Below are 27,310 nucleotides of genomic sequence, written 5' to 3' on the forward strand. Positions count from 1 at the left end.
AATAATTAAGTTTTTTTTTTTTTAAAACTAAAGCAACAAATTAGTACTTATATTTTCATTCATTTTTTGGCAAATAAGTTTATAAATAAACGTAGAAGAAAATATCTCACTAAACTAAAATAAATAAATGACGTAAACAATATTAACTTTTATATTTTTTGAATTTTTCAAAATTTCCAATAAACATTCTATAAGCTCTTTATTTAAATAAACGTTAAAACATTTTTAAGTGAGACTGATAAATTAAAAAAATAAAAATAATAATTGTCACTAATGGGAAATATCTATGTTATATATTTATTATAAGAATAATAACAATATTTAATGTTAATCGGTTTATTAAGTATTAAAAATATTAGTCATCGTTAGTGACTTGAGAAAACTTAAAAATTGAGCAAGCAATTAATAATAATTAAATCTTGTTTTGTTTGTTCTTGTTAAAATTAATTATTAATTTAAAATTGGTTATATACACATTGATCTCAACACTTATTTTTGATTTTATACATTTATATAATTAAATAAAATAAAATAAAATATTATTATAATTTGTAATACCATTTAAATGTATATTAATTAAATATATAAAATAATATACTGAACATAAATATTATTATATTATATTAAAACAAAAAAATAATTTAATAAAAAGTGTCGAGAGATTTTCAGATTATAAATTTATATAAAGAAAAAAAATAATATAAATAATCAACATAATTTAAATTTTTCCTTAACTGAATGTATGATATCACAGCTCACTAATCCTTAAACCCAAATAATATAAATAATTCCATAAATTTTTTTTCTTTTTTTATTTTCTTTCATACCTTAATTTGAAATTCGAGCTTCAATGCCTGTCTAGCCAATCGAAAAAAATCATACTCAGATTTAGGAACCCAAGTGGCACAAAAAGAAATCGTTGACTTTTTGTTGAATTTGTTAAAAATTGATATCATGATAACAAATTTTCGTTTTAAATTTAAGGAAAAGTTAACAATTTTTTTTTTGTTGCCGCCTGGAAATGGAATATCTTATTTTCATTCACCAAAATAGCTTTTAACTTTATGTTATTTAAACCAACCATATTTGTACATTTAAAACTAATAATAATGAATTTTTTAATGCTAATCTACTTTAATTAAATTATTATTAAGAATATAATATTATCTGATGCAAAGTTTTTTAATTAATTGCGGTTTGCAATGATGGGATTGGTCTTGAACTCAAATTGGAGAGTTTTGATTGACTTGAGACAATGAAGCTCAAAGCTTTGATTCAAATCACTATGAAAAATATATTTCCCGCGTAAAAAAATATATATGTGAAAATTATGTACCATCTATATGTCATATATTGCATGTATGCGCGCGACATATAAATATGTCCGATAATTTTTGCGTATATGTCGTCATATATGCCAACGTATATTCTAAATATATATAAATTTATGTTCGCGCAAAAAAACGTCATGTATGGGTTTCATATATTTTCTGCATATATATGTTTCCGTGCGGGTGTGTCTCAAGATGAAACGCTATTACAGAGGAAAAAAAGTTGGGAGCCAACTTTTTATTCACTGAGAATGACGTTTTGTCACTTGTAACACAATATACTATTAAAAATCACTCGAAATAAATCAGTAATAATTTAAAAATATATTCTACTGATCATTATTTAAAAGTATATCACTAATTAAAAATTCTGGTATACATTAAATTGGAAACATTAAAATCAAACTGATTCATTTTGAGAGATTTTTTTTTTAAAGTATTAATTTACTTTCAGGCTTCTACAGAGGGTGGCCCATTATTTCCTTGAATAGTGCTAACAGTTGTCGGCCATTTTTTCTCATCGCCACCGGCATTTTGTATAGTTTTTGGTGAAACCTTAGTAATGTCAAGTTTTTGTGGAGATTGTGTTGATTTCCAAAACAGAAACCCAGCACCTCCACCTAATCCTACTCCTGCTGTCATCATTAGCCATTTCATAATTCTGTTTACATAAATAAACATCAATTAGTTACAGTAAAACAAAAATAATCGATAAATAAAATTTAGGAGCGCAAGTTTAAAAGTACTTTTAAAATTTTGCAAAAAAAAAAAGAAGTAGAAAAATTATTATCAATAATTTTTTATTTATTTCGTCATTATTATAAATATTTGAGTATTATGATGCACTGAAATCATAACGGAGCGCAAAAAAAATTTCAAAAATAAATTAGTATATTACATACTTAGGGAGAAAAGTAAAATATCTCAGCTGCGTGTGTAATTGCCTACCCTAGCAGACGGCAAAGGTGACAAAAACGCGAATTGGGATGTCTTACTTTTCTCCCCGTGTGCAAGCTATTTATCACCAAATTCGCACTTGAGTTTAAATTTTGGCTTCTATTCATGGGAAGAATGACACATGTACTAATTTCTATCATTTGGTTTTTCATAAGAGAAAAATGATCACATACGACACTCTTCCCGTAAACAGAAGTCAAAATTTTAACTTTCAGGTACAGATCAGGTGGAAAATAATTTACACACCACGAAAAAATACAGGACATCCTAATCCACGTGTTTGCCAATTATGTACGTGGCTTAAAATGTCCGACTTTCCTCCCTAGGTGTGTAATATACTAATTCTTCTATTCCCTCTAAAGATGGCAGGAATTTAAATTTTCGGTGCCTATATGGCGAAAAGAAATGTTTACTTACCCGACAATTTTTAACATTGTAAATACCATTTTAATTGGCTTAAGATACTCGTCATCTAACAAAAGACCTTCCTCAACCCAAAACAATGGCAAGAGAGCGTTTGGGAAAGTTTTCATAAGTTTAAACTTCTCAACTGGCATAATGAATATATTAAATTGAAGCCTCTTTCTCGCACTCAATGGTGCTCCTAGCATTGGTTCAAAGTCTATGAAAATCTGATGGTCCTCCTGAAAAATATCACCATAAAATTTATAATATAAACGTATGTATTTATTCACTTGTTTTAATATAAATAATTAATTATATTTTTACCTCATTAGGGTGAAGACCATCAACCTGAGTTAAGTATTGTGGATCAGTATCATAAAAATGTGGTAAACTACCGACAAGTGGTGCTTTTACACAAGGGAATATGTCATATAATCCTTTTCCTAAGCAAGTATCCGGTGTTGGACAGAAACATTTGAGAGCTGGATCCGTACTCATATCACCTAAGGTTGCGGTATACCGATTTGTCTTAATTCCTAAATAAGTAAGCAGGATCAATATTTGCATGTACAAATCAAAAGTTTAGTTGTAGTTATGAAAAATATATATCAACATATTAAATTTATAAAAACCTTTAACTTTAGAGGGTCTTTGATATCTCGCACCCAAACTTCTACAAAGATCAGGCGCAAAAGATACGACATCTTCGTCTTGATAAAGGAAAGGATGGAAAATAGTTGAATCAGTGCCATTGAAAGTATTACAGTCCCCTTCTTCAGGCCAGACATTTAATTTCGGTTCACCTTTAAACTCCGTCACTATCCCTACCTCTAAATAATTTCTTTTGCCACGGTGTACTCTAATTGTGTCAGGTATAACAGTTCCATTTTTCTATCCAATAAGAAACAAATGTAAAATTACATTTAATGACGCAACCACAAAATTTTTATTATTTTATTTATCAAGCAATACTTGATTGTGAAAATCAATAGTACAAGGATATAGAGTTCAAATATATATATGTTGATTTCATAGTAATGCTATATACACTGTAAAAAATTTTCGAAATGAACGCGGATTAAATCCCAAGTGAATGCGGATTTAAATGAAATCCAGGTCACTCCACTAAATAAAATTCGTCATTAGTCCGAATTCATTCCCAATTTTTTACAGTGCATCGCATACAACTGAAGTGATATTTAACATATGTATAGTATATACAAATAAAAATATAATTACTTACAGCGCCAAATAATGCAAATTTATAATTTTCACCGTCTTTTAAAAATCCTGAATCATCTTCACGAAGTATTCCACACACTGCGCTACCAGCGAAATCTTTGACCGAACAATCAACTGGTAAACCTGTCCAAAGTATTTCACGTGCTGTCGCTGTGACAAACACTGAATCTGGCTTATGGAATATACTATCGACAGCTTTGGCTATAATAAAAAACATCATTAATCCAAGAGCTTTAAAGAAGAGACTTCTAGAAGTGGTTTCACAAAAAAACAATAGGAGAAGTTTCTCTCTCTAAAGATGAAACAATCAAAAGTACTGTCAACCAATAAATATTCATAGATTGTAATACGTTTCATAGATTCGTCGTAACAAAGCACTTCTAGATTGTTATAAAATAATTTTTGAAATGTCACAATTAATAGTTTACCCGCAAGACCAACCATCGCTGGTTTTTCTCTGACAGTCGCGAGGATCATTGATAAAATCATAACATGAGGAAAAACTAATACAACATCTTCAGTGAGACCAGGTGCGCTCTTTGCTTGATTAAATACCCATGTTGCTTTATTTTTGTACTCAACAGTATCGTCCTCTTCACGATCTACCAAATCAACTTTTTCTTTCCATTCACTTTAAAATTATAAACAAAACTTATTACAGTATAGTGAAATTACATATATTGAAAGGAACTTGAGGAAAACTGACACATCATTTTTGAAAAAACACGAAGAGAATTTTATAGTAGAAGTTATCATCTAATTGTAGCAAAATTTTAAAAATGAATTTGATAGTAGTGAATATCATATAAATTTTTAAATAAACAATCTCAGTTGTAGTATCTACCGACTATATGGTAAAACCTAAAACTATCGATGATAATCAGAAATTATAACTTTTATCACCATTGTAATTCTTAATAACCTGATAATAATAATTACCATCAGTCCAATAATAATGATAATTACTATCTAAACTAATAAAGAATTTAAATGCCGGCATTACGTTTTATTGTATACGGACTTAAACGATTGTATTGATCTTTATTTTAATTATTTAAAGGATAAAATATATATAAATTTATCGTATTTTTTGTTTCAGAATTTTCACAACCTTGAATAGTAACAGTTACCATCTTCGATTGTAACAATTATAATCTTTATTAGTTACAATTAGCATCTTCGATAGTAATCGTCACGACCATCAATTATTACTGCTATCATTCTCAATAGTAAAACTAATTATTATTCCACTGAAAAATTTTGCTACCATTTCAAATAGCTTAAATTAAAAATTTAGCATTAGATAGTATAATTAAATTTTCTCCGTGCATAGTGTAATTTACGGTGATTGGGAGACATTGGGGTAAGTTGCCCACCCCAAGTAGCGTGACTAAATATTATTTTTGGTAAAAATTTAAAAATAGCTACACTTCTGAGGATGTTCAACTTACCTCCATTTCTATTCGACCCAATAAAAAAACATTATTAAACAAAAAAAAAATTTTTTTACTCTCAAATAGTGTCTTATGTTTCTCCGGGTTCTCCCATCATACAAAAAAAAAATTTGAAAAAATAAAATTAAACTTACTCATAAAAAAATGGACCCACTTGTTGGACGATTGGCTTAGCACCAGTTTTTATCTCATTTGCATTAGTAATATTAAATAAATAAATTCTAAAATCTACTGGAAAAGGTACTTTTACCCACATTTCCTTCATATCTGAGCCATCGACCAATCGTATTCCCTGTCGAATATATTACAACATTAAAAAAAAATGAATAACTAAACAATTAATAATACAAATTACCAATAAATCAACATTTTACAATCGTAAATATTTTTATAAAATTAATTATATAAAATTTTCCACATTTATGACTTGCATAATTATTTTTTATCCCTTATTAAAACTTCAATGTATACAAAAAAAAAAGGTAATGATTTTTTTTTATTTAAAATCCACGTGATTTTATCTTAATAGCTGCAAAGAATATTCAATAAAAACCGGAGTAAAAAAAATGTTTAATTCAATAGCAAGTACATAATGAAGATACTGAACAATTATTGGATACACGTTTAATTATAAAAAAAAACAGCTAATCATGATACCGTGAAATTGTCATCGTCAGACTGATTATTAAATAAGCTTATACTTATTAATTAATAACATGATGATCTAACTATTTGTTTCTTGGAATCACGTAAAACAAAATATTTATGTTGTTTACATACTTGGTATATAAATAACAATTGTAGATTTATTTTAGAAAAACATGGCAATAAAATATAATAATTTGTTATTACAACTATTCGCTGTAATTTTATTATTTTTTCTTTCACGGTGTTATGTAATTTTGATAGGAAGTATTCGAAAATAATTACAGTAATGACACTGATACATAAATTACTATATAACGTGTGATATGACACATGATCAAGAGTTAAGTCTGATGAATAGACAATCTCATTTTTTTTTTTTTAAATCAACATCACTATTTTTATAAAATAATTTAAATTATGTATTTATTCGATAATTAATATAATTAATATTTTTAATTATCGGAATAGTAAGAATATACCTTTTTAATTTGACTCTTTAAAAATGGCGGGAAAAACGCGTAACCGATTATTATACCAAAAGTAAATAACGAACCACCGGCAATACCAAGTTTTTTGAATAAAAGCATTTTAAATTTTTTTTTTTTTTTAATTAAAGAAGAAAAAATTAAATAATAATATTGTAGAATCACTTTTTATTTAAACCATTAGTTGATTTAGTTAAATAAGAATAATTAAAAAAAAAAATAAATAAACTCGTATATAATAGTAACAAATAAAAATTCTATAGATACTTGATTTAAGACTTTTGAAAACCAACTGACACGCAAAATCTGCATTTATACAAACCGTTAATGTTCGTACCCCACTTTAATAATATTTAATCGCGCAGTTGCGCAGTCGACTTTTCTAAGACGTGTAAAATAATACAACAGGCTTTTTTTTCGATTTTAATTATTAATAAAAAAAATATTTAAGTTTTTCTTCTTGCAGACAAAAAATTGTTATGCAAATAAAATTTCTGCTAATCATCTAGAATTTTAAAAATTTATTAAAATTACTTTTATTATGCCATCAAAGCAATTCACATACTTTTTAAAAGAGCAATAAATTTTTATATATTTTTTTTTTTTATAACTTTAAGTTCAATCAATCAATTTATTTCATATCGTCAAAGTTTTGATCCCCGAAACTTTATCGTTTCTCTTAAATTTTCTTAATAAAAAACTTTTAAACAAAATTATTTTACAGTAAAAAAAATCATAAATCTTTGATAGATTATAAGGTACTAAAAAAAATTTTAATTAAATTAAAAAAAAAAAAAAGTTAAAATTATTTTTTTAAATTCTTGAGTAATAATTTTGACAGATAAAAAATTTAATGAATTAAAAAATTGGTATTAAAATATTATTTTAAACTAATTCGTTATTATAAATTGATAGCTAATATTTCAATAGCACCTTCGAAATCCAGGTTGAGGTATCGGGCTCATTGTAATAAAACTCTTACATTTGTTATCGAGGGCGTCGAATTATTGAACCATAGTGTTAATACTTAAATACAGATCCATATAAGTGTCAAATGTTATTAAAACTAAGATTTTTTTTTATCTACTAACGATAAATATCGGAACTTTTTTTTCATCATCGATACTACTTGAAAAAAAAAAAAAAAAAAAAAAATGAGTAATTTAAAAATAAGTAAATGTGTCAGTAAATCATCAAAATTATTGTAGAAAATTCAGTGAAATACATAGAGCCGCGATATATAAAGCTTAAAGTGTAAAGCATATCACTTAGGTAGTGTAGCATCTAGGTGTGACATTCATATATTCCCACGACACCCGGAGGTGTGCAACCTTCAACACCCATAGGTGACTACGAGGTCGCACCCCATTGGCCGACAATCATTAAATACTTATAGACCTTCACACCTAAACATTTTCAAGTTTAAGATTCAATTGGGCTATGCAATATCACGTATTTTATTATAACCCGTTTATCGATATTTATTTACGCAATACCTCCCACTCCATCCTCTTTTTCTTTATGTAATTAAAACAGTTTTGTAAGAGCTGCTAGTCATACATATACTAAAATTTGTATTTATTATTTTATCACCTGTAATTATTAAAAATGAACTTGTCAATTTTTTTATTTTTTTTTTTTTTTTAAGAAAAAAATCATTTATAAAATACGGAAATAAATTTTTATTCCATTAAGTCAAAAGTCAATTTTTTTTTCAATGAAATTTAATTGAATTCCCTCTTTTTAATAAATCCAATCACAGGTGACAAAAATTTGTGAAAATTTTTTATTTTCACTGGCTGACATATTTTAGGTCTGGAAAGAAAAAAATTTTGCTGGAAGCGATTTATTCGCTAGCTACTACAGATTTTTTCCTTGAAGGGAAAGGGAGGGCAAAATGGACCCCCTAAAATTTTGGATGTCTCGAAATATTTAGGGGCAAAATGGGCCACCCAAAATTATTAACATGAAGTGTTTGGGCGGGGGGGGGGGGGGGGGGCAAATAGGACATTGAGCGAAAATGGGCCCCCTCAAAAAATTTTTGTAATGTGAGTTTTTCAGCTTGTTTTACTTTTTTTTCCTTCTGCTGAGTTTTTGGTGTTAATTTGCTGGGTCTTTCAAAATTAAAAATCCTAAAAAGTTGGGTAAAACGGGTTCCCAATAAAGCTCAATGAATATTTCTCGCTTGTTTTATTTTTTGTTATGTATTTGGTGTAAAAAAGAGTCAATTATTTTTTTCAGTGTATGACGTTTGTCCGTTATTCCATTATTGTTTTTTTTAATGTCTTTCTATTGAACAATAATTTGTTTTTATTTCAGCCTAGTATGTTCGTTCTATTTCTTCACAAGACAGTCGATTTGTAACAGGATATTTTTTCTTGGACATTAATTACAAAATTTTAATAAAATTCTAAAGTATTCTAAATATATGATTAATGACTCGTAAAAAAATAATAAATATCTCTTCAATATTTTTGAAAATCATTATATGTCATGTCACATAAAATTCTTACAAGATAAAAAAAATCGAGAATGAGTCAATTTATTTGAATTTCATGTTTTAGTACTTCACTTGTCAAAGTATTGAGCAATTGATCACCATTAATTTTATATATTGTAGCAAATCAGGAGTTAATTCACCGTGATTACGGATTTTATTTAAATCCGCATTCACTCCGATTCGGAATTTAAATATTAAAATAAACTCCCCTTCGAAGTGAATTTTACTCCAAGGAGATTAAACAAATAGTCATCTGCTCTGCATTCTCACCCAGGATTTAATCCGTGTTGACTCCACAATTTTTTACAGTGTATGTCTTATCAATACAGAAAAATAAATAATAAAACTATATGTACATGTATATAAATATACTCAAATGTATACTAATTTGTGGTAGTTGATAAAATTTGAGTCACGAAATATAAGACTCATACTGGGATAGACAATGTCTATAAAATATTTAATAACGATGTCGTTAAAGAATGGAAATCACGCAGCAATAAAATCTTAAAACTGAGCTTAAGTATAGTTGGATTTTATTGGATATGTCTGGTCAAATTACCCAATTATTTGAATATTCAAGTATCATCATAATCAATGAGTATTTAAATCACTACAGCAATTTGCACGAGCTGATGTAATGGATTATCGATAAATAAATATATGTTTTTTTTTAATCGCTAAATTTTCTGAGAATATTATATTACGCAAAAGAAAATATTTCAGTCATATATTTTATCATTATGTATATTGTTTTTATTTAATTAATTCAATGAATAAAAAATAAATATTGACACCGAGTTAACATTATAGTCGACCTGAATATCTTCTTGAAGTAAATGAAGTTTCAACTTACTTTTGAATCTTATAAAACTTCGAATTAAATTATTCAAATTATTGCAAAATTTCAATGTAAAATTTTTTTATTCATTTACATCAAATTCAATAATAATTTATTTTGATCTAAAAAAATTTGTGTTAATTTAAACTTTTGAATTATCTTAAATTTTTCCATCTACCAAAGCAAACAATTTCGCAACAATTATTTTTAAGACGCGTTTTCATTTATTTTTCTATTCGCACACAACTGGATAAAGGGTACTATCTTTTTTGCACTTGTACTGTAAATGAGAATTTTGTCCAAGCTTTTTTCGTAAACAAATAGGAGTTTTCAAAAAATTAAAGTGCACTTCGCTAGTTCATAGAGTAACAAAATTATCTGAAAACCGTTCTTGAACGAGGCTTTAACTCTGACAGAGTAATCTGGACTCTTAAAAAGTATAAATTTTTTTATTGCTGTCATATTGGATATCATTATATTCTGAACCTGTTGATTACATATGGAATTAAAAAAAAGTCATGCCAACATATTATTTTTTAGACAGACAATTCCACTCTGACGAGCCAAAATGAACTATCAATATTTTTTATGATTCACGTTATCTTCAAACAAAACCTTTATTTTTTTTTATTATTAAATATTGAAAACACTATTTCATTAAAAATGAATTCAAACCTTGAAATCTGATTCGAATAAAACTGCCAATAATAACAACCCTTGTAAAGTTGTTTCAATATCACACATATAAATACCAACGAAAAAAATATAATTCTCAAGTTTAATACTTTTTAGAAACTATGACGTGTTATTTTGACATTCAATTATAAAAAAATAAATACAAGATATTTATAACAAAACAATATATATATTAAGAATACAATAATAAAATAACAATAATATTTATACAATTTTTTAAAAAAAATGATTACCATCCATGATTATATTTATACTGAACAGCAACAGGTACTGGATAAGGTTTCGGTACATGAACGGGTACTGCAACATGTACTGGATACGGTTTATTAACTATTTTTTCAACATGTACTGGGTACGGACGTGGAACAGGAACAGGGACAGGACGATCAACATGCACAGGTACATGAACTGGCACATGAACAGGCCGGTCGACGTGAACTATTTTTTCAACATGAACAGGATAAGGTTTCGGAACTGCTACAGGTACCGGAACTGGCACTGGACGATCTACGTGGACTGGATATGGTACACCCACGTGTTTCGTTACCGTCTGAACCACAGGAACTGCTACGGGGACTGGTGCAGGTACTGGGACCGGATGTGGAACCGGCTGATGTACTGGAATTGGCTGGGGAATTCCCACTGGCTGGACTGGTACTGGTACTGGTTGAGGAACTGCTAGTATTTATAAATATTTAAAAAAGAATTAAGAGAAACAACGTAAATTTAAATACTTACGAATTGGATGTATTGGATGAGGATGAGGTTGCGGTAATAATATATGATCTTGATGATCTTGATGCACAGGATGCTGGTGATGATCTTCGTGCGCAGGATAATGATGATCTTGATGCGCAGGATAGTGATGATCTGGCGATGGATGTTCATGTATTGGTGCTGGCTCTTGGTGTTCATGTAATTGATTGTGGTAATGATGATAATCTTGCTGCGGTACTCCGTAGCTCAAGTTCACCACACCTTGTAATTTAAATAAATTCATAATAATTCATATATATTACGGTGGCCAAAAAAAACCGACTATTTTTTTTTTCGAGTCAAAAAAAAAAATTTGAAATAGAAAATTAAATTTTTGATCATTTTCGATATTTTCAAAATTCGTGAGCGACATCTTGAAAATTTTTTATCGAGCTGATTTTTGGAGAGGCTTCTTAAAACATCGTAAACCAACAAATTTTTATAAGAGACTCGAAAAAAAAACTAGTCGGTTTTTTTGGGCCACCCCAATATATATATATATATATATATATAAATTATTATTTTTAATTTTAATTTAACATACCACGTTTATTGTGTTTCTTTATAAATTTACTATCATTTTTATCCTTCGTATCCACTTGAATAGCTGAGGTAATGACCAAACAAGATGATATGACCTGATAAAAATAATAAATATTACTCTAGTTTTTCTTATTTTTCTTTTTTTTTTTTTACTACAATGTACTTTATTAGACATAACATTTGATATTAAAAAAAGAAAAAATATTATTTTATCACGTATTTTCTCACAAACACTTGATTAGTCCAAAAAAAAAAAAATAAACAGAGAATTTTTTATTAGAAAAAAAGTCACAAATTGAAAAAAAAAAAAAAAAAATCGTACCAACAATAATTTCATCCTGATACCTGTCAGTTTGGTAGTCAAAGAAAAACTGAACATGATTGTGATTGTGACCCCCATAAGTATTTATAGTACGTAGATCGCATTGATAATCAAATAAAATATAGTCAGTCAATAATAATAACGCGTGATAACTTAAACATTCATCAACGGTAAACTTTCGCTACTTCTAATCCTGGATAACGGCCAAAATCGTGATCAATGAGTATTTTCTTCCTCATTCGATAAGCCATCTTACGAATCGATTATCAAACATTTGCTTAACTCAACTATTATACCGTATAATTATTAATTACAAGTATATATTTAAATACTCACACCTCAAATTACCTTCAACAAATAAAAAAAACACAAACAAACAATCAAAAAGTTCGTCAAAGGAAATAGTTTATTTATTCATAAATGCTAAATGTAAAGTAAAAGTTTAAAAACATATTATTAAGTGTCAAGATCAATAGTACTAATTAATTTTTAACATTGACATTGTTGATAAATATAGAATTTATAAAAAATATTTATTTATTGACTGTATAACAATTTTCTTTAAATATTCATACAATCAATATATATCTATATCGATTAAAATTTAATAATAATAATAATAATTATTATTATTAAGTTGTAAAATATTCCTGAACTCACAGTCATAAACTTTAAAACTTTACTGTATTGGCGCACAAAAAAATTCATATACACAACTTGAGCGTCGTTGTGCGATGAATAATTAATAGATTGTAGCACATACACTAGAATAAGAAGCTCAAGTTTGTTGTTTAAGCTAAAAGTAGTTATCAAGAGGGAGAAATAGTAATAGAAAATGAAAGTTTAGGAAAGCTATATAATAAAAGTGATGTGGAAATTAAAGTGGCTTGCGCCCTGTGGCATACAAGGAAATACTTCCGGAATCGAGACTAGACGATGTATATATAAATACATACGATACGTCAGTGACAAACTCGTTTGAAGTTGATTGCCTTTTTTAAATAAAGAAATAATTAAAGCCTACCTCAATGATTTCGTGCTAATTCATTAGTTTTTATTTTAATCAAGTTTTACTTTCAATACTCTTTTAAATGTATTAAGATTTTTTTTTTTCATTCTTTTTATTAGTGATTGATAATTGATATATTATTAATTATTTATCATTATAAAATTAAATCGATTTTATAAGGCTACTTTACTTGATTGTTTTATTATTCAGACGGTCAGCTTTCTATATATATTTATATATTACTAAATTATATCGTAGGATCGATAAAAGATTTAATATTTCATGGTCAATTGAGGTGGGAAAGTATTGAAAAATTTTTTAGCCTAAGGAATTTATTTATTTTAGTCATTGAAATAAAACTTTAATGCTTATTTTTTTTTTTTTTTATTATTATTATTATTATTGTGGTTATTATTTTTATTAAGGAATAATTATCAGATATTTAATTAATTTATGATTTATTCGAAAGAATTAATTTCACCGGAAGTGATTGACTATGATGAATGAATAATAATTGAGTTAAATAATTAGGTCATAGTATAGTAAGTTTGTCATAAAGTCTTTATTTATTTTTTATTTACTACAATAAAAAAAAAAAAAAAAAAAAAAAAAAAAGTCATGAAATGTGAATCGGTACTTACAGTTCTATAAAACAACCTCATAAATTCTTCCCTGCATTTTAGCATCACCAAATATAAAATTTATAGCTGTCAATAAAATCCCGTATTTTTGTTTAATAATAATTTATTTTCTATTCACAGATTTTTCAGATCTATTGAAAAAAAAAATTACTATTGAAAACATTTTTTTTTTATTTTCAAAACTTCTAATTTTTTTTTAAGTTGTAATTATCTGCTATAAATTATTGCAATTCACGTTTTTCAAATAAACACAGAGGGGAGAGACAAAATGAACATTCTTAAAATTTTTGATAAATTAAAATTCAAAAGAAGTAAAATTGACCTAGAATTTTTCTTAAAAATAATGGAGGCAGCTCTCAAAAATTTTATTTTATTAATTTACAAACAAATTTGCTCAGATAAATTCACTGTAGTTTTATTCAAGGTTCATTTTGCCCCGTTACCTATTTTTTTTTTTTTTAATGACTGGGTCAATATCAATATGATACCAAATGCTTATGCGGTCACTAAAAAACTAAAATAGAAAAAAAAATTACATTGTCAGCAATTTTGTTCTTCGAGAGCCCACTTTGCAAAAACTATTTCCAAGCATCTGTTGGCATTGATTACAAGCTTCCATTTACTACCCAACATATAATTTTATTATAAAAAAATTTCTTTAAATGTTAAATCTAACGACTGTGAAATATTTCCAACTGCCTAAAACATTGATTGCAAAAAAACACCATATTCATGTAATCTTAAACTACCCAGATAATAAAAGATAATTATATTGAACAACAATTAAATAGTTACATAAAATAATGTTATTAAATAAAATGATCGTAAGTATTTTTTAATTTGATGTTAAAGAATTCTCATAAATAAATTTTTTTACCAAGAAGGTCATTAACTTTAATCATTAACAAGGTTTTAAAACGAGTTCGATCACATCGAAACATTTCAATTTCTCAAAACCCCTTGTAATGTCTTATAAAACAAGATTTTTTAAACTTGTGCAATTAATGATCACCGAAGACAACAAAAATTTAATTTCACTTATTTCCTTTTAGTTAACTCGACAACTAGTTGTTCCCTCTACTTTTTTAAAAATCAAGAAAAAAATAGTTAAACCATACTCGACTTCTTTTCAAGAGTATAAAGAGCCTTCGACAACTCCAGTAGCATTGCAGTAGTCCTTCAATCATTCGTTAAGATGATTAAGTTTGTGGTAAAAATATAAATATTTATTTATTTAAACTTTAGTTACCCAATTAATTTATTTAAATATCGTAAGTAATATATTTATTTATATATTACAGATTATTTTGAGCATTGTTGCTATTGCAATTGGACAGAGTACGTCCAGCAGTGAAACGAAAAAACACAAACGCAGTATTTTTGAAGACGTAAGGATAGTAAGTCCTGTTTCCAGTTACGGAAGTGGTTATCCATGGACTCGTAGTAAAAATTTATCAAAAATTTTAAAAGTTCCAGTGGATTTATCACCAACGCATAGTGTGTAAGTTATAATTATTTATTTATAAATATTTTTTTTATTATTTATTTATTTATCAATTATAGAATAAGTTATGGTAGTGCGGTAAGGCCTTCAAGTCCACCATTGGTTATAACAAAACATACAATCGTCGAGAAACAAGTTCCTGTGCCGGGTAAACCAGTAATTTTGGAAAAACAAGTTCATGTACCAATCCACGTACCTGTTCATGTGCCAATACATGTTCCTGTTGAAAAACTTGTCCCTATAACGATTGAAAAATCAGTACCGTTCCCTATAACCCAGGTAAATAATATATTTATTGAATAATTATAATTACTATTTTAATAATAAATTCTGTGAGTGAATTCAATGTTAAAATAGAAAGGAACTGAGAAAAAAAAAATGGTGGCTTAGTCCAGAAATCGAACCCAGGTCTTTTGGTATCGAAATTATTTTTTCTCAGCTCCTTTTTATTACGACATTAAATTCACTCACAAAAATTGATAAATTTATTGTAAAGTTGTCTTATTAATATATATTACCATATATATGTATATTATAGTCGTTATATGCCAAAGATATAATAGCAGCAATATGACTATGCGCAATGCAAAATATGTTGCAGAAAAAATTAATAATAATATTTATAAATAATTAACTTGCAGATTGTTCCATACCCAGTTGATCGCGCAGTACCAATCCGTCAAAATGTGCCTTATCCAGTACCAATATTAATTGCACAGCAAAGCCCGCCATCAAATCAGCAATCAAATTTAATTACAGCTTCCAGTCTCAATAATCTACTACGTCAATCATCAAACGCTAGACCTTCATCTTTGCCGATAAATCTTTCTGTCAGCGCTGGTATTTCATCCGAAATACCAGCAAATGCTCCACCTCAAGATCTTCAAGGCATTGATCTTAGTAGTCTCTCTCAGTTAAATTCACTTCAACAGCCTCCAGCTCCTCAACCTTTACAAGGAAATGGTCTTAGTCCTCTTGAGTCGCTCTGGGCTCCACAAGAATATAATGACGTCTGGAAAAAATAATAATTTCCTTCATTATTTGTATGTGTGCTGCCTATAAAATTTAATTATAATTGTTACAAGTCATAAAGTGTTAATAATTATATATTAAAATTATTAAGCCAAATAATTACAAAAATAAATTTTTTACAATTGTTTATAATTTTTATAATTAATTTTAAGAAGGTTTATTTTGTCTCTCCCCTCTCTGTTTATTTGATAATTTATAACTAAGATAGATATTGTGTCCAGCGATTATCCAGAATATATATTTTTTTATATATAGAAATAAATAGAATTTTATTGTACTTTATTGCTTTGTATCTTAAGATGTTTTTTTTATATTCGCAAAATTATTTAAGTGGGAGCCTTGAGGACAGTGGCGAAATCGTGGGTAGAAATTTTCGCCTCCCAGAATTACGCTCCATGCTATTTCACCACTGGAAGGGGAAATTTTTACCCATAATCTGGCCACACTGCTCGGGAGTTGGTTCCAATGCCGAACACAAGTTTTAATTTACTATTTTATCATTTTAGGTGTGTGTCATATATGACTTATAAGTGAACAAGGAAAGTTTATAGTGCAACAATTACAATACTAATTTAACATTACCTTGAAATAATCACTTTCATTTTTATCGTTCAGGTTAATTGCTGGCTAGTGTCACATTTCATCTTTAAAAAAACATTAAATTAGATGAACGACTAAATTAAATAATATAATTATAATAAAATAATAAATATTTTATAAATGAATTTACTAATATTTGATAAATAGTATTTTGTAGACAATGCTCCGTAGAGGAGTGTGGCTAGTGTAGCGGGACTGTTAAAATAATATTTTATAATTCTAAAATTGCATTTATTTTCTAACTAATTACTTTTATAAAATCAATGATCAGTTAATTAACAACACCCTGCTTAAAAAATCCGATAGATTCTTATAGCTGTATGTATAAGGCCCTAAACTTAAGTATAGCACTTCTCATAGAACTCATTCATTCTTATAAAATTTCTATAGGGATTTATGAGGATCTATTGGATTCTATGAGATTTTCTAAACAGGACATACATGGTATCCAAACAAATTCAATTGTCATTATAAATTTGTCAACAGCCGAGAATATGGTGACACGCGTTAATAACCCTTGACAAATATCACAATAGGTCAAAATTTCTATTAAAAATCATGTTAATAAATAATTTTCAATTTAAATATATTATTATTGGAATTTAAAACTTGAAGAATTGTATTGGAGTGTCATTTATTGTTTTTATTAGAGAAAATCATAAGAAAAATCATGCATAAAATTATAGAAACTATATACATACATAAAATCATGAGGAAATCGTGCACATAAAATCCGTGAAAAAAGGAAACAGGACAATAACAAGCTTATTGTTGATTTATTTTTGAATAAACATACACAAAATCTATGATAGAAAAGCACAGCACGAAAACGAGCGAATTAATGTTCGCTATTACTGTTCTTCTTTCTTTTAAAATTTTTGTCTTTAAATGTACTTTCCGAAAAAAAATTCAAGGATTTATAAAAGAACTCAGAGTTTAAAAAATTGAGAAGAAAAAAAATTGAACGTGTATTCTTCAAAAAAATTTGGGTTTATTTCAAAAACGTGAAAAACAAATAGAAGACACCTATAAATAATTTTTTTGTGTTTTTTTCCCAGAACCTACAAAAAAAAAAAAGAATTAAAAAATAAACTGACATTATTTCCATTTTTGACCAAGCCACAGACTTTTGAAAAAGCCAAATTGTTTTTTGTCAATAAGACATGGATGTTGGCCCTATGAATCATAGGAAATTCGTCTTCTTTTTACTTTCTAAAAAATTTATTTCAATTAAAAAATCGTTCAGGTGACTTATTTGGCCATTATTTGTAATTTTTTACTTTTTGACGTCACTTTACTGTCAAGTTTTTGAAACAAAATATCTAGGGATAAATTACTAATTATCGATAAGTAAATACACTGTAATTACCGTCTTGAAAATTATCTGTTGATATTTTTCTAACCTTTCATTTTTGAGCTGTCATAATAAAAGTAAATTTTTACACCCACAAGTTTTTTTTTTTTTTTTATATGAATGTACTATTATTGTCTTAAAAATAATAATCTATTATAAAAAGAAAAAATAAAATAATAGCAAGTGAAATAATGATTTTAATAAATTAATAACTATTCTAATTAGATGATTAATAATTAATAATAATAATAATTAATAATGGCACCTCCGCCCGTAATAACGGGTATTTCTCCAAAAGAAGGTCCACCAGGTACTCGAGTGACGTTAAGAGGTGAATTTCTGGGTACTAAAGCACAAGATCTTATTGGTAAGTTATTTTTTTTTTTTTTACTAATTATATTTATCAAATTAATATGATACTGAAATTAGCAGACAATTAACAATTTTCGAATATCTCTTTCAACAATTAAAAAAAAAAATATGCACATGTAGAAAATTAAAGAAACTCTTGGTGCAATTTTTTAAATTATTATTTTTTTTTTTAATTTATTGCTTGTAAAAAAATCCAAAAATTTTAAGATGGGTAATTTTAGTGTCATAAGTTAGTCGACGTCTAATAATTTTTTGATTTTTTCAAAAACGATAAATTCAAAAAATTGCACTTACATTTTTTTTTAATTTTTTATGTGTGAATATTTTTAGTTTTTCTTTTTTTTTTGTAATTAATCTGTTGAAACAAAAAATCTGAAACTTTTTAAATGTCTGTTAATTATGATCTTAAAGTTACCAGACAATTAACAATTTTCGAATTTTTTTAAACATATTAATTACAAAAAAATAAAAACTAAAAATATGCACATGCAGAAAAATTAAAAAACTATGGGTGCAATATTTTCAAGTATTTTTTTTTTTTTTTTATAATTTACCGTTTTTAAAAAAATCCAAAAGTTATTAGACCTCAGCTAACTTTAGATCGTCTGTTAATTTCAGGTTCATAAATAAATCAATTAATTTAAAACAATAATTTACTTTTTAAAGGTTTAACAATCTGTGGATGTGATTGTTTATTATCAGCAGAATGGAAATCTCAGAATAAAATAATTGCCAGATCAGGGCCATGTAAAGGACGAGGTGATATAATAGTTACAACACGTAGTGGTGGACAAGGAACATCAACAGTACAATTCCGTGGTTATCATGAAACGATAGGGCCAATGAAAGAATCAGCGGTTTGGGTTGAAGAAGCACCAGTTCAAAATTATGTCTGGGGTAGACGTGCACTGTCGCCGACAAATTATCAGCAAGAAGATCCACTTGGTTTGAGTGTCGAGGGCAATGACAGCAAGAAGTTCCCGGAAGATGAATTGGTTGAATTATTCGGAGACAGTAATGGTGAATTAACCAGCGATAAATTTCACCCCGGTTGGTTTTTGCTTCAGCATCATCATGCAACGACGCTGGATGACCTTAAAGCCGGGCTGGCTTACCTGAGACGGAAAGTTAACTCACAAAAAGAAGGACAGTTGTCATTTTTGAAGGCAAATGTCGGCGCTGTCATGGAACAACTTGAAACAATTGTTTTGTTGAAAGAACAGTTCGAGTTAGATGTCAAAAAATTCGGTGAAAATCCAACGGGTAAACTCGAAGAGGCAATTCGGACATCGATGGCTGAAGCTAACAAATTATTTGATGATGTCCTGGCGCGGAGAGATCGTGCAGATGCTACTAGAAGTGCGCTGTCAATAATGCAACGCTACAAATTTTTATTTTGTATGCCAATAAATATTGAAAAAAATATAAAACGCGGTAATTATGATCTTATTATAAATGATTACGCGCGTGTTAAAAATTTGTTTGGTAATACGGATGTTGAAGTATTTAAAAAAGTCTTTGTTGAGATTGAAAATAAAATCCAAATGCTGAGAGATATTTTGCGTAAGAAATTAGAGGAGACGCCATTTGACGTTGAAACTCAGAAAAAAATAATAAGAAATCTAGTTAATTTAGAAGCCGAAGGCGATCCAGCCTGGGACGCAATAGCTGCCCATGGTTCTTATTTAGACAAAAATATAGTCAATTGTCTCAATGATTATTTTGGCTCCGAAAGTGCGTCCGGTGATGACGCCGGTAGTAAAACAAATAAATCAAATAACGTAACTCCCATAGCAGATCGTCATAAATTGTATCGCATGGATGCCAATGCCAATGTACCAGCTCGCGTGCTCTGCATTGAAGCCATTTGTGATGTCGTTACTGAACAGCTTCCAGATCTTTGGAGACTAGGACAGAGTTATTTTTCAGGTCAACTGCACGTTGCCGTTGACACTGAAAAACAAGGTGCCTTTAAAAATTTAGTATTGTCGTGTATTCAACGGGCCAGTGACGCAATGAGAGAATGCTGCGGCTCCAACATGACACCAGCCTGGTTATTACACAGTTTACGTGTTATCAGACAAATGTACACAGCTTTAATTCACCTAGACTTACCAAGCGACGCGCTGGATATTTTTGGTAAATTTTTATTTGATCTAAGACTTCAATGTCTGATATCATTATTCAAACAAACCGCTGAAAATATCAGCGGGTTACAAAAAAAAGAAACATGGCAGTTGGAGTACCTGCAAAATTTAGACGGTGGTATCACTAAATTACCGGGTCTGTTTGAAGAAATGGTTATGGAAGTAGCAGAACTAGCACGTGAGACAGCAATAGCTTGTGGGTTACGCGAAGCTCCGTTGCTGGAGTCGCCGTCATCGAAGGCTTTGTATCACAATGCCGTGAGAAGTCTTTTTATTGCTTTTGCTAAATGTTTGAAACAGTTGGCATTCAGTGGCAGTGAAGAAGCCGGCGATGAAGATGATCCGTCAGTATCACAATTAATTAGTTCACCAGCTTGCTACCGAGTACATGAAAACAAACATCGAGTAGCAGCAGCAACACCTACCTGGGAAAAATGTCTTCTTATATCTTTAAGTAACATTCGTTACACATTAAATATTATTTTACCAAAAGTTGTGAGTGCATTAAAAGCGCGCGGTTATCCAGACGTGTCATTGGCTGAGGGATGGACAGATGATTGGACTCACCTTGAGTCATTGGACACTGCCGTGCTCGAGGCTTATCTTGAGCGACGTTGTGATCCTCTTGTTGGCACCATTGAACCCAGTATGTATATAGGTGGCTTAGAATGGGATTCAGCGATAGAACCCACACATGTACGTCCTTATGCTCAGGAAATTATAGCGAATCTCATAGCTGTCCATGCTGAAGTAACTCGAGTCTCTCCTTGTTTAATCAAACGTGTTTTGTCGCATATTGTTGAAACTATCGCTGAAGAATTAGCGCGACTTATGTCATGTGTAAGAAAATTTGGACCCAAGGGAATTATTCAAGCACGTATGGATATTCAATTGCTGAGAGATACTTTGGATATTTATTGCACCACGCGAGCTAGGTAATTATGTCACGTCACTAATTCTCTAAAACCCGAAGGGCGTTCAATTTTTTTTTATTGCCAATCGTTTTGCAGACTTATTTTATGAGTAAAAGTTGAAAAAAAAATCCGGATTTAGAATAAGTTTGCAATATAATTAGGAATTTAAAAAAAAAATTTACGTCCTTTTTGTTTTAAACTCAGTGACTAAAGCCAAAAAGACGTATAAAAATATGATCCTGAAATTAACAGACAATTTTCGGATTTTTTTTTCAACAAATCGATTCCCCAAAATAATCAAACTTAAAAAATGTACATGTTGAAAATTTTTAAAATTATAAGAGTCATTTTTTTTTATATTTTATTGTTTTAAAAAAAATCCAAAAATTATTAAATGTTGGCCACCTTCAGTATCAAAAAAATCTAAGTCCTTTTGGAATGAGTGACGCGATATTTAATAATAAAATACAAATTGTTTAATTTATTATTTATTTATTTATACTTTTTTGTAAAATAGGAATTTCTTTGAAGAAGCACTGGATGCTATTCCATTGCCAGTTAATCCCGAAGTTGACGGTGCTAAAGTAGAAACACTTTTAAATAAAATTACATCATCAATGCAACTTCAAATTCGTTGTTTAGCTGAAAGACCTGAATCACCAGATTTTTCTCGTGATGATTCCAATCGAATTACTACTGTTATGTAATAAAAATTATTGAATAATTTAAAAAAAAAAGATATAAATATAATTATCACAAATATTTAATTATAAATTGTCTTGGATATTTAATCATTTTTCTTGTCTGTCGATTCATTTTCTGCAATTGACGGGCTTAAGTCTTCAGATATTGTCACAGTGTCACGGCGGTTTTTATCAACTGGGTACAACCTAAATAAAATGTCAAATGTAAGTACTTAGAAATATTTCATATTTATTATAATTACTTAATTAAATTAAGTAAATAAAATTACCATCGTTGATATAAATATATAAGGAAAATAATATCATCACGGAAGCAAGCAACTCTATGGGCAACTGGCATCGTTATTATAAATGCAAATACATCATCAATAAATGTATTGAATGCTTTGTACATAAATGCCCGCCAGGGTAAATGAGCAACTGATTTAAGTTTGTAATTAACAAATAATTGAGGAAGCATAAAAAGAAATCCAAATGCGTATACACCATTCACTAGGGAATTAATACTCCATGAATACCAGCTAAAAAAATAAATATTATAATTTTTAATTAAGCAGCAATACGATTTTCGCGCAAAACACTTGCGTGTTTTTTTTTATTTTGAATATTTCTATCATATTCTGCCGCCATTTTATTTTTATTTTTCTCCCATTTTTAATAATTTATTTTTCGAATATTTAAATTTACCGCGCAGTAATAAGAATAATTAATTAATTATTGATGAAAATATAAATTTGCGAGTATGTTTTGTAGCCTAATTAATAAAATTATTAATACATGTAAATTTTAACGAAATTATTAAATTTTGATTTTAAAATTTCGCGCCAAGATGACGCTACAGTGCGTTGCTGTATTTAACGGTCAAATTTCTTCTAAAGTGGGGGGTGGTCGAATAGTCGATTGCTTTGTATCAACTGGCGGTCCAACAGCGTCAGTCAGTATCATCGACAATGGCAGTAGTAGTCCAGATTCTTCTTTACGTTTAAATTGAAACACAGTATTGCAGTTAATTCGCGGAATTGTCCATAAAATTTATTGTTCATAGTCATTGTTTAATTAAAATGTGCAGTGTTTGTAAAATTAAAATTGTGCAAATTGTCTGTGGTGTAGTTAAGTGTTGAGTGTTCAGTGCTAGTGTAAAGTGCTGCGGATTGCTAATGCTGATAACTTCTAAGTTCCTGAGCAAAATCATCTGGCATCGTCTGGTGGGAAATAGCAGTTAAGTGACGATTGTTTAGCTGCAATACACTTGGGGCAATTCAATTCAAATCTCCAAGTGCATTAGGACACCCTTCTGCATATTATTTCCCCACCAAGGTTTGTTCAAACACTCAAGTGTTTTCTTTTTAATTTTTTAAATATTTTTCTATCATATTCTGCCGCCATTTTATTTTGACGTACGATTTTTAGTTTTCTTCAGTTACTAATAATTTATTTTTCAAATATTTAAATTTACCGCGCAAGTAATAAGAATAATTAATAAGGGTTCATTCCGAAATGCGCTACAGCTGCTCGCAGCGGATTTCGGAATGCACCTAGATTCAATTCGATTCGATTAAAACCCGATTCGCACACCCCTAATAAATAATAAATAAAAAATTACCTTTTATGTGGTTGATAAATTAACGAATAAATCGCACCAGAAATAACAAGAGGATAAAGTAAATAAGTCAAATATCTCATGCTTTCAGCGTCGAATTTACGTGTTCGAGATTCATCTTCATGGTTTTTACCATCTTTCTGCAGTCTTAATCTAGGAATTATTCCATCGGATCTAACTATTTCAAGTCTTAATACTTTTTTTGTTTTCCAAAGCTCGATCAATGTTCCAATACCCGCAGGTATCAGAACTAATAAAGATGATCCCTCGTCGAGTAAATAAAAAAATATAATTGCTTGACTAAATGCTCGCCATACTATCGTGGAAACACTCAGGCCTTCAAAACTTCCTTTGCTTCGCCAAAAACTTATGTCATTTTTAAATGCCAAGAAATCAAACAGCAGCTAAAAATAATTTATTTAATCAATTTCATTTAATTGCATAGTTAATTAGAAATAATTCATTAAGAAATTTCTTTCATCGTTATTATTATTACGTAATCTTTAATAGTTTGATAAAAACTTTAAACGAATTTTCTCGAAATTACTCGAACTAAAAATCAGGAAAATTTTATCCACAAATAAATCTATTGATTATTTTTTTTTACAAAAATATTTTAGTTTATCTAAAATTTTATTCAAAATATTTTTACCCATGTGCATTAAATAAAAATAAATACTTACATGCATTGAGGAAATAAAAATAGTACCAGCTAATAAATAGACATTAGTGTCGGCATAAATTCCTTTAACTTCATCAACATCTTTGTCTGAGAATCCCAGATTTTTTAAACCCTCCATAGCTGCTTTGACATGTAAAATCAAACGTAATTTACCCATTGATATTGGAGTGTACATTATTGTCACATTCATTACACGACTATCACTAGTTATAGTTTCAAGATCTTTGTAACGTGTTTGTAAAAAGTCATAATTAACTATTGGAAGAAACATATTATTTCCTACTAATCTGGAATAATATTGAAACAATTAATTAACTATTTAATTAATTAATTAATTTATTTATTTATTTATTAGAGTCCAAGCTCGTTATAAGCAATCATCAGGGCTTGTAAGGGAAAAAATTCTTAGAAAAATTCGATTGAGTCTCTCCCTCCACCATAGATTTTTGCTGTCGTTCTGTATATGTATGTCGCGTATATAAATGATCACAAGTCGCTCATTATAAGCAACATTTGAAATTGCATAAATCCCTGATTAAAAACTTGAATTCGATTGGAAAATTCTAATCAGATTTAGTCGGAAAGTTGACTCGGAAAAAAATTATTATTTTAATGATAAGTTATAAAAAAAAAATATTAAAAAAAATTGCACCTATAGTTTTTTAAAATTTTCCACATGTGCTTATTTTTGTTTTAATTTTTTTTTGTAACTGAGTTGTCAAAAAAAAAAATCTAAAAACTGTTAATTGTCTTCTTACTTATAAATGGGAATGTAGTAGACATCAAATTTAAAATTATTAATAAATAGAGTAACTAATTAATAAAATGAAATTTAAAAAAATGCGCGTAAAAAAATGATCATAAATTATTTCAATTGGAAAATATCTGAAAAAAAAAATTATTATTTGGTGATAGAACCCGGTTAAAATATTTTTATCGGATTTAATCGGAAAATAAATTTATTATTTTACGATTAAATCCGATTCAATCTGATTGAAAAATTTCAATCGGACATTTGGAACGCTCCGGAGTAATTTTGATTGAATGTTTGTTTTCCATTGAATCTAATAGAAATCCAATTGAGTTTCAATCAGAATCAATTGAATTCAATCGGAGTTTTTAATCAGAAAAAATTATACCAATGATTCGTCACCTATTACGCAGAATAAATTCAAGTTAATAAATTTGTATCGCGAGTAATAACGAGCGTCGAAACATGTAATTTGAACGGCCGAAAACTGGCGGAGCTTTAAAGTCATAACTAAAAACGCGATAAGTGAAGTTTCTTATAACGAACTTGGACTGTATGTATAAATTTAAATGATACCTTATATTAGGCACAAGTTCTGCAGGTATATTTTTAACAGGTAATTCAGGCGTATCAGTAACTAACGTAAATGTAATACGTGTACGTAAATGTGAAACAGTCTTTATTTTATTATTTTTTATTTTTGAAATTTCTGGTGTTTTTTTATCACCAAGTAAATTAAAAGTCTCTGCTTGTGGTACAGCGAATTGAGTCATTTTAATTCGCGTATACACTGTGTATTGATCCTATAAATTAATGTATTGTTATGACTATCATATGCAATTTAATTAAATTAATAAATTATTATTTAATTACCTTAAGTAAGTCATTGAATGACTTTCCACGATTTGATGATTTCGTAGTTATTAATACGTGTAAAAATAAAGTACCGTTATTGCGTGTTTTCGCTGGGATTTCTAAACTTAACGGCCTGGAAATAAATTTTAATATTAGAAAATTTTCTTCAATAATTTAGTAACATGATTTAAATTATACTTACATTGTATGGGGAATCGTGTAATTAAAATTTAGCATCGAATAGACAAGTTCAGCATCATTGGAAACGGGTTTACTTGAGGGTGAAGTAAAAAGATAAAGTTGCAACTTTGGCTCATAATTTAAATATGATTTAATGCAAGTCTTGCCTTGTTCACATGATGGTGATGTAAATAGTAGTGATAAACTATAAATTGAATAAAAAATATAGCCAACAAAAACACCGGAAAATATTGCAGTCCATGAGGGCCGGGGCATTTTGCTTATTTGTAAATAAATCTGAAAGTTTAATTGATAATATATATTTAAATTACTGGTAATTATTAATTTATGCTGATTATTAATTTTTATGTCAAGTGAGAGGAACTGAGTAATTTTTTACTTACTTTGTTATTGTTTAGTTGATGTCATATTGTAAATAATAAACAGTCTAATTGTAACAATCAAACGTGGCTGGTGCTGACAGTTATAGTCAGCTGATATTTTTCTGTATACGTCAATGGCCATATGAAAGTAGTGGCGCCATCATTTTTACGGACTATTATTTTATTACAGTATTTGAATGGTGATATTGTATGTTCTCTAAAAAAAATTTATTTTAAGGAACTGGATTTATTACCAGCAGAATATTTATTATTTACAATAATTGAAAAAAATAAAATTTCAATTTAATTAAAAATTCACATATTTTTTGGTATAAACTCTGATTAGATCCAATTGGAAATTAATCAGAAATCAAAAAGTTTGTCGGAAAAATATTAATTTCC

General features: G+C 28.4%; 6 protein-coding genes across 9 annotated transcripts in view; 3 read left to right on the forward strand and 3 right to left on the reverse strand.

The window, feature by feature from the left end:
- Positions 1-454: 454 nt before the first annotated feature.
- LOC103568242 (sensory neuron membrane protein 1) lies at positions 455-6,793 on the reverse strand. 2 transcript variants are annotated; one of them, XM_008545013.3, is made up of 9 exons: positions 6,517-6,793; positions 5,524-5,681; positions 4,364-4,566; positions 3,937-4,136; positions 3,326-3,584; positions 3,018-3,229; positions 2,706-2,932; positions 1,780-1,992; positions 468-764 (listed from the first exon to the last, which is right to left on the reverse strand). In XM_008545013.3, exons 1-8 carry the CDS (start codon positions 6,622-6,624, stop codon positions 1,782-1,784), a joined length of 1,578 nt encoding a protein of 525 aa, XP_008543235.3. In that variant the 5' UTR covers positions 6,625-6,793; the 3' UTR covers positions 468-764; positions 1,780-1,781. The 2 variants fall into 2 exon arrangements, with proteins under 2 accessions (XP_008543234.3, XP_008543235.3); XM_008545012.3 differs by having other exon boundaries at positions 455-1,992.
- Positions 6,794-10,675: 3,882 nt separating this feature from the next.
- LOC103568241 (uncharacterized histidine-rich protein DDB_G0274557) lies at positions 10,676-12,946 on the reverse strand. 3 transcript variants are annotated; one of them, XM_014440833.2, is made up of 5 exons: positions 12,841-12,946; positions 12,181-12,528; positions 11,860-11,953; positions 11,298-11,537; positions 10,676-11,222 (listed from the first exon to the last, which is right to left on the reverse strand). In XM_014440833.2, the coding sequence occupies exons 2-5, from the start codon at positions 12,256-12,258 to the stop codon at positions 10,789-10,791; spliced, it is 846 nt and encodes a 281-aa protein (XP_014296319.1). In that variant the 5' UTR covers positions 12,259-12,528; positions 12,841-12,946; the 3' UTR covers positions 10,676-10,788. The 3 variants fall into 3 exon arrangements, with proteins under 3 accessions (XP_014296319.1, XP_008543233.1, XP_014296318.1); XM_008545011.3 differs by having other exon boundaries at positions 10,676-11,237; XM_014440832.2 differs by having other exon boundaries at positions 10,678-11,234.
- A 2,079-nt stretch (positions 12,947-15,025) lies between these two features.
- On the forward strand, positions 15,026-16,359 carry LOC103568366 (BCL-6 corepressor-like protein 1). The gene is made up of 4 exons (XM_008545202.2): positions 15,026-15,040; positions 15,132-15,331; positions 15,394-15,613; positions 15,976-16,359. Exons 1-4 carry the CDS (start codon positions 15,026-15,028, stop codon positions 16,357-16,359), a joined length of 819 nt encoding a protein of 272 aa, XP_008543424.1.
- A 2,053-nt stretch (positions 16,360-18,412) lies between these two features.
- Positions 18,413-22,549, forward strand: LOC103568238 (exocyst complex component 2). The gene is made up of 3 exons (XM_008545008.2): positions 18,413-18,687; positions 19,359-21,774; positions 22,271-22,549. The coding sequence occupies exons 1-3, from the start codon at positions 18,579-18,581 to the stop codon at positions 22,458-22,460; spliced, it is 2,715 nt and encodes a 904-aa protein (XP_008543230.1). The 5' UTR covers positions 18,413-18,578; the 3' UTR covers positions 22,461-22,549.
- Positions 22,443-27,007, reverse strand: LOC103568239 (lipid scramblase CLPTM1L). Its single transcript, XM_008545009.2, has 8 exons — positions 26,930-27,007; positions 26,548-26,822; positions 26,364-26,478; positions 26,067-26,293; positions 24,741-25,026; positions 24,061-24,461; positions 22,727-22,978; positions 22,443-22,643 (listed from the first exon to the last, which is right to left on the reverse strand). Exons 2-8 carry the CDS (start codon positions 26,799-26,801, stop codon positions 22,541-22,543), a joined length of 1,638 nt encoding a protein of 545 aa, XP_008543231.1. The 5' UTR covers positions 26,802-26,822; positions 26,930-27,007; the 3' UTR covers positions 22,443-22,540.
- LOC103568232 (inosine triphosphate pyrophosphatase) overlaps positions 23,047-27,310 on the forward strand; it is a 103,135-nt gene continuing 98,871 nt past the window's right edge. Inside the window, exon 1 of the mRNA XM_053738070.1 lies at positions 23,047-23,774. The gene's annotated coding sequence lies outside the window, so the exon portion shown is untranslated. The remainder of the gene's footprint in view (positions 23,775-27,310) is intronic.

The sequence above is a fragment of the Microplitis demolitor genome, chromosome 4 (assembly GCF_026212275.2).
Source record: "Microplitis demolitor isolate Queensland-Clemson2020A chromosome 4, iyMicDemo2.1a, whole genome shotgun sequence".
Taxonomy (NCBI): Eukaryota; Metazoa; Arthropoda; class Insecta; order Hymenoptera; family Braconidae; genus Microplitis; species Microplitis demolitor.

Excerpts from the sequence above, each read along its gene's own strand:
- LOC103568241 (XM_008545011.3), bottom strand. The coding sequence starts at position 12,258 with ATGGGGGTCACAATCACAATCATGTTCAGTTTTTCTTTGACTACCAAA. Across the intron at positions 11,954-12,180 it reads TCAGGATGAAATTATTGTTG|GTCATATCATCTTGTTTGGT; the intron begins GTACGATTTTTT and ends TATTTTTATCAG. Across the intron at positions 11,238-11,297 it reads TCATCCAATACATCCAATTC|CAGTTCCTCAACCAGTACCA; the intron begins GTAAGTATTTAA and ends TATAAATACTAG.
- LOC103568238 (XM_008545008.2), top strand. The coding sequence starts at position 18,579 with ATGGCACCTCCGCCCGTAATAACGGGTATTTCTCCAAAAGAAGGTCCA. Across the intron at positions 18,688-19,358 it reads TAAAGCACAAGATCTTATTG|GTTTAACAATCTGTGGATGT; the intron begins GTAAGTTATTTT and ends TACTTTTTAAAG. Across the intron at positions 21,775-22,270 it reads TATTGCACCACGCGAGCTAG|GAATTTCTTTGAAGAAGCAC; the intron begins GTAATTATGTCA and ends TTTGTAAAATAG.
- LOC103568366 (XM_008545202.2), top strand. Across the intron at positions 15,332-15,393 it reads TTATCACCAACGCATAGTGT|AATAAGTTATGGTAGTGCGG; the intron begins GTAAGTTATAAT and ends TATCAATTATAG. Across the intron at positions 15,614-15,975 it reads TACCGTTCCCTATAACCCAG|ATTGTTCCATACCCAGTTGA; the intron begins GTAAATAATATA and ends ATTAACTTGCAG.
- LOC103568242 (XM_008545012.3), bottom strand. The coding sequence starts at position 6,624 with ATGCTTTTATTCAAAAAACTTGGTATTGCCGGTGGTTCGTTATTTACT. Across the intron at positions 4,567-5,523 it reads GTGGGTCCATTTTTTTATGA|TGAATGGAAAGAAAAAGTTG; the intron begins GTAAGTTTAATT and ends ATAATTTTAAAG. Across the intron at positions 2,933-3,017 it reads ATGGTCTTCACCCTAATGAG|GAGGACCATCAGATTTTCAT; the intron begins GTAAAAATATAA and ends GATATTTTTCAG.
- LOC103568239 (XM_008545009.2), bottom strand. The coding sequence starts at position 26,801 with ATGCCCCGGCCCTCATGGACTGCAATATTTTCCGGTGTTTTTGTTGGC. Across the intron at positions 22,979-24,060 it reads ATTTATCAACCACATAAAAG|CTGGTATTCATGGAGTATTA; the intron begins GTAATTTTTTAT and ends TTATTTTTTTAG. Across the intron at positions 22,644-22,726 it reads ATATATTTATATCAACGATG|GTTGTACCCAGTTGATAAAA; the intron begins GTAATTTTATTT and ends CATTTTATTTAG.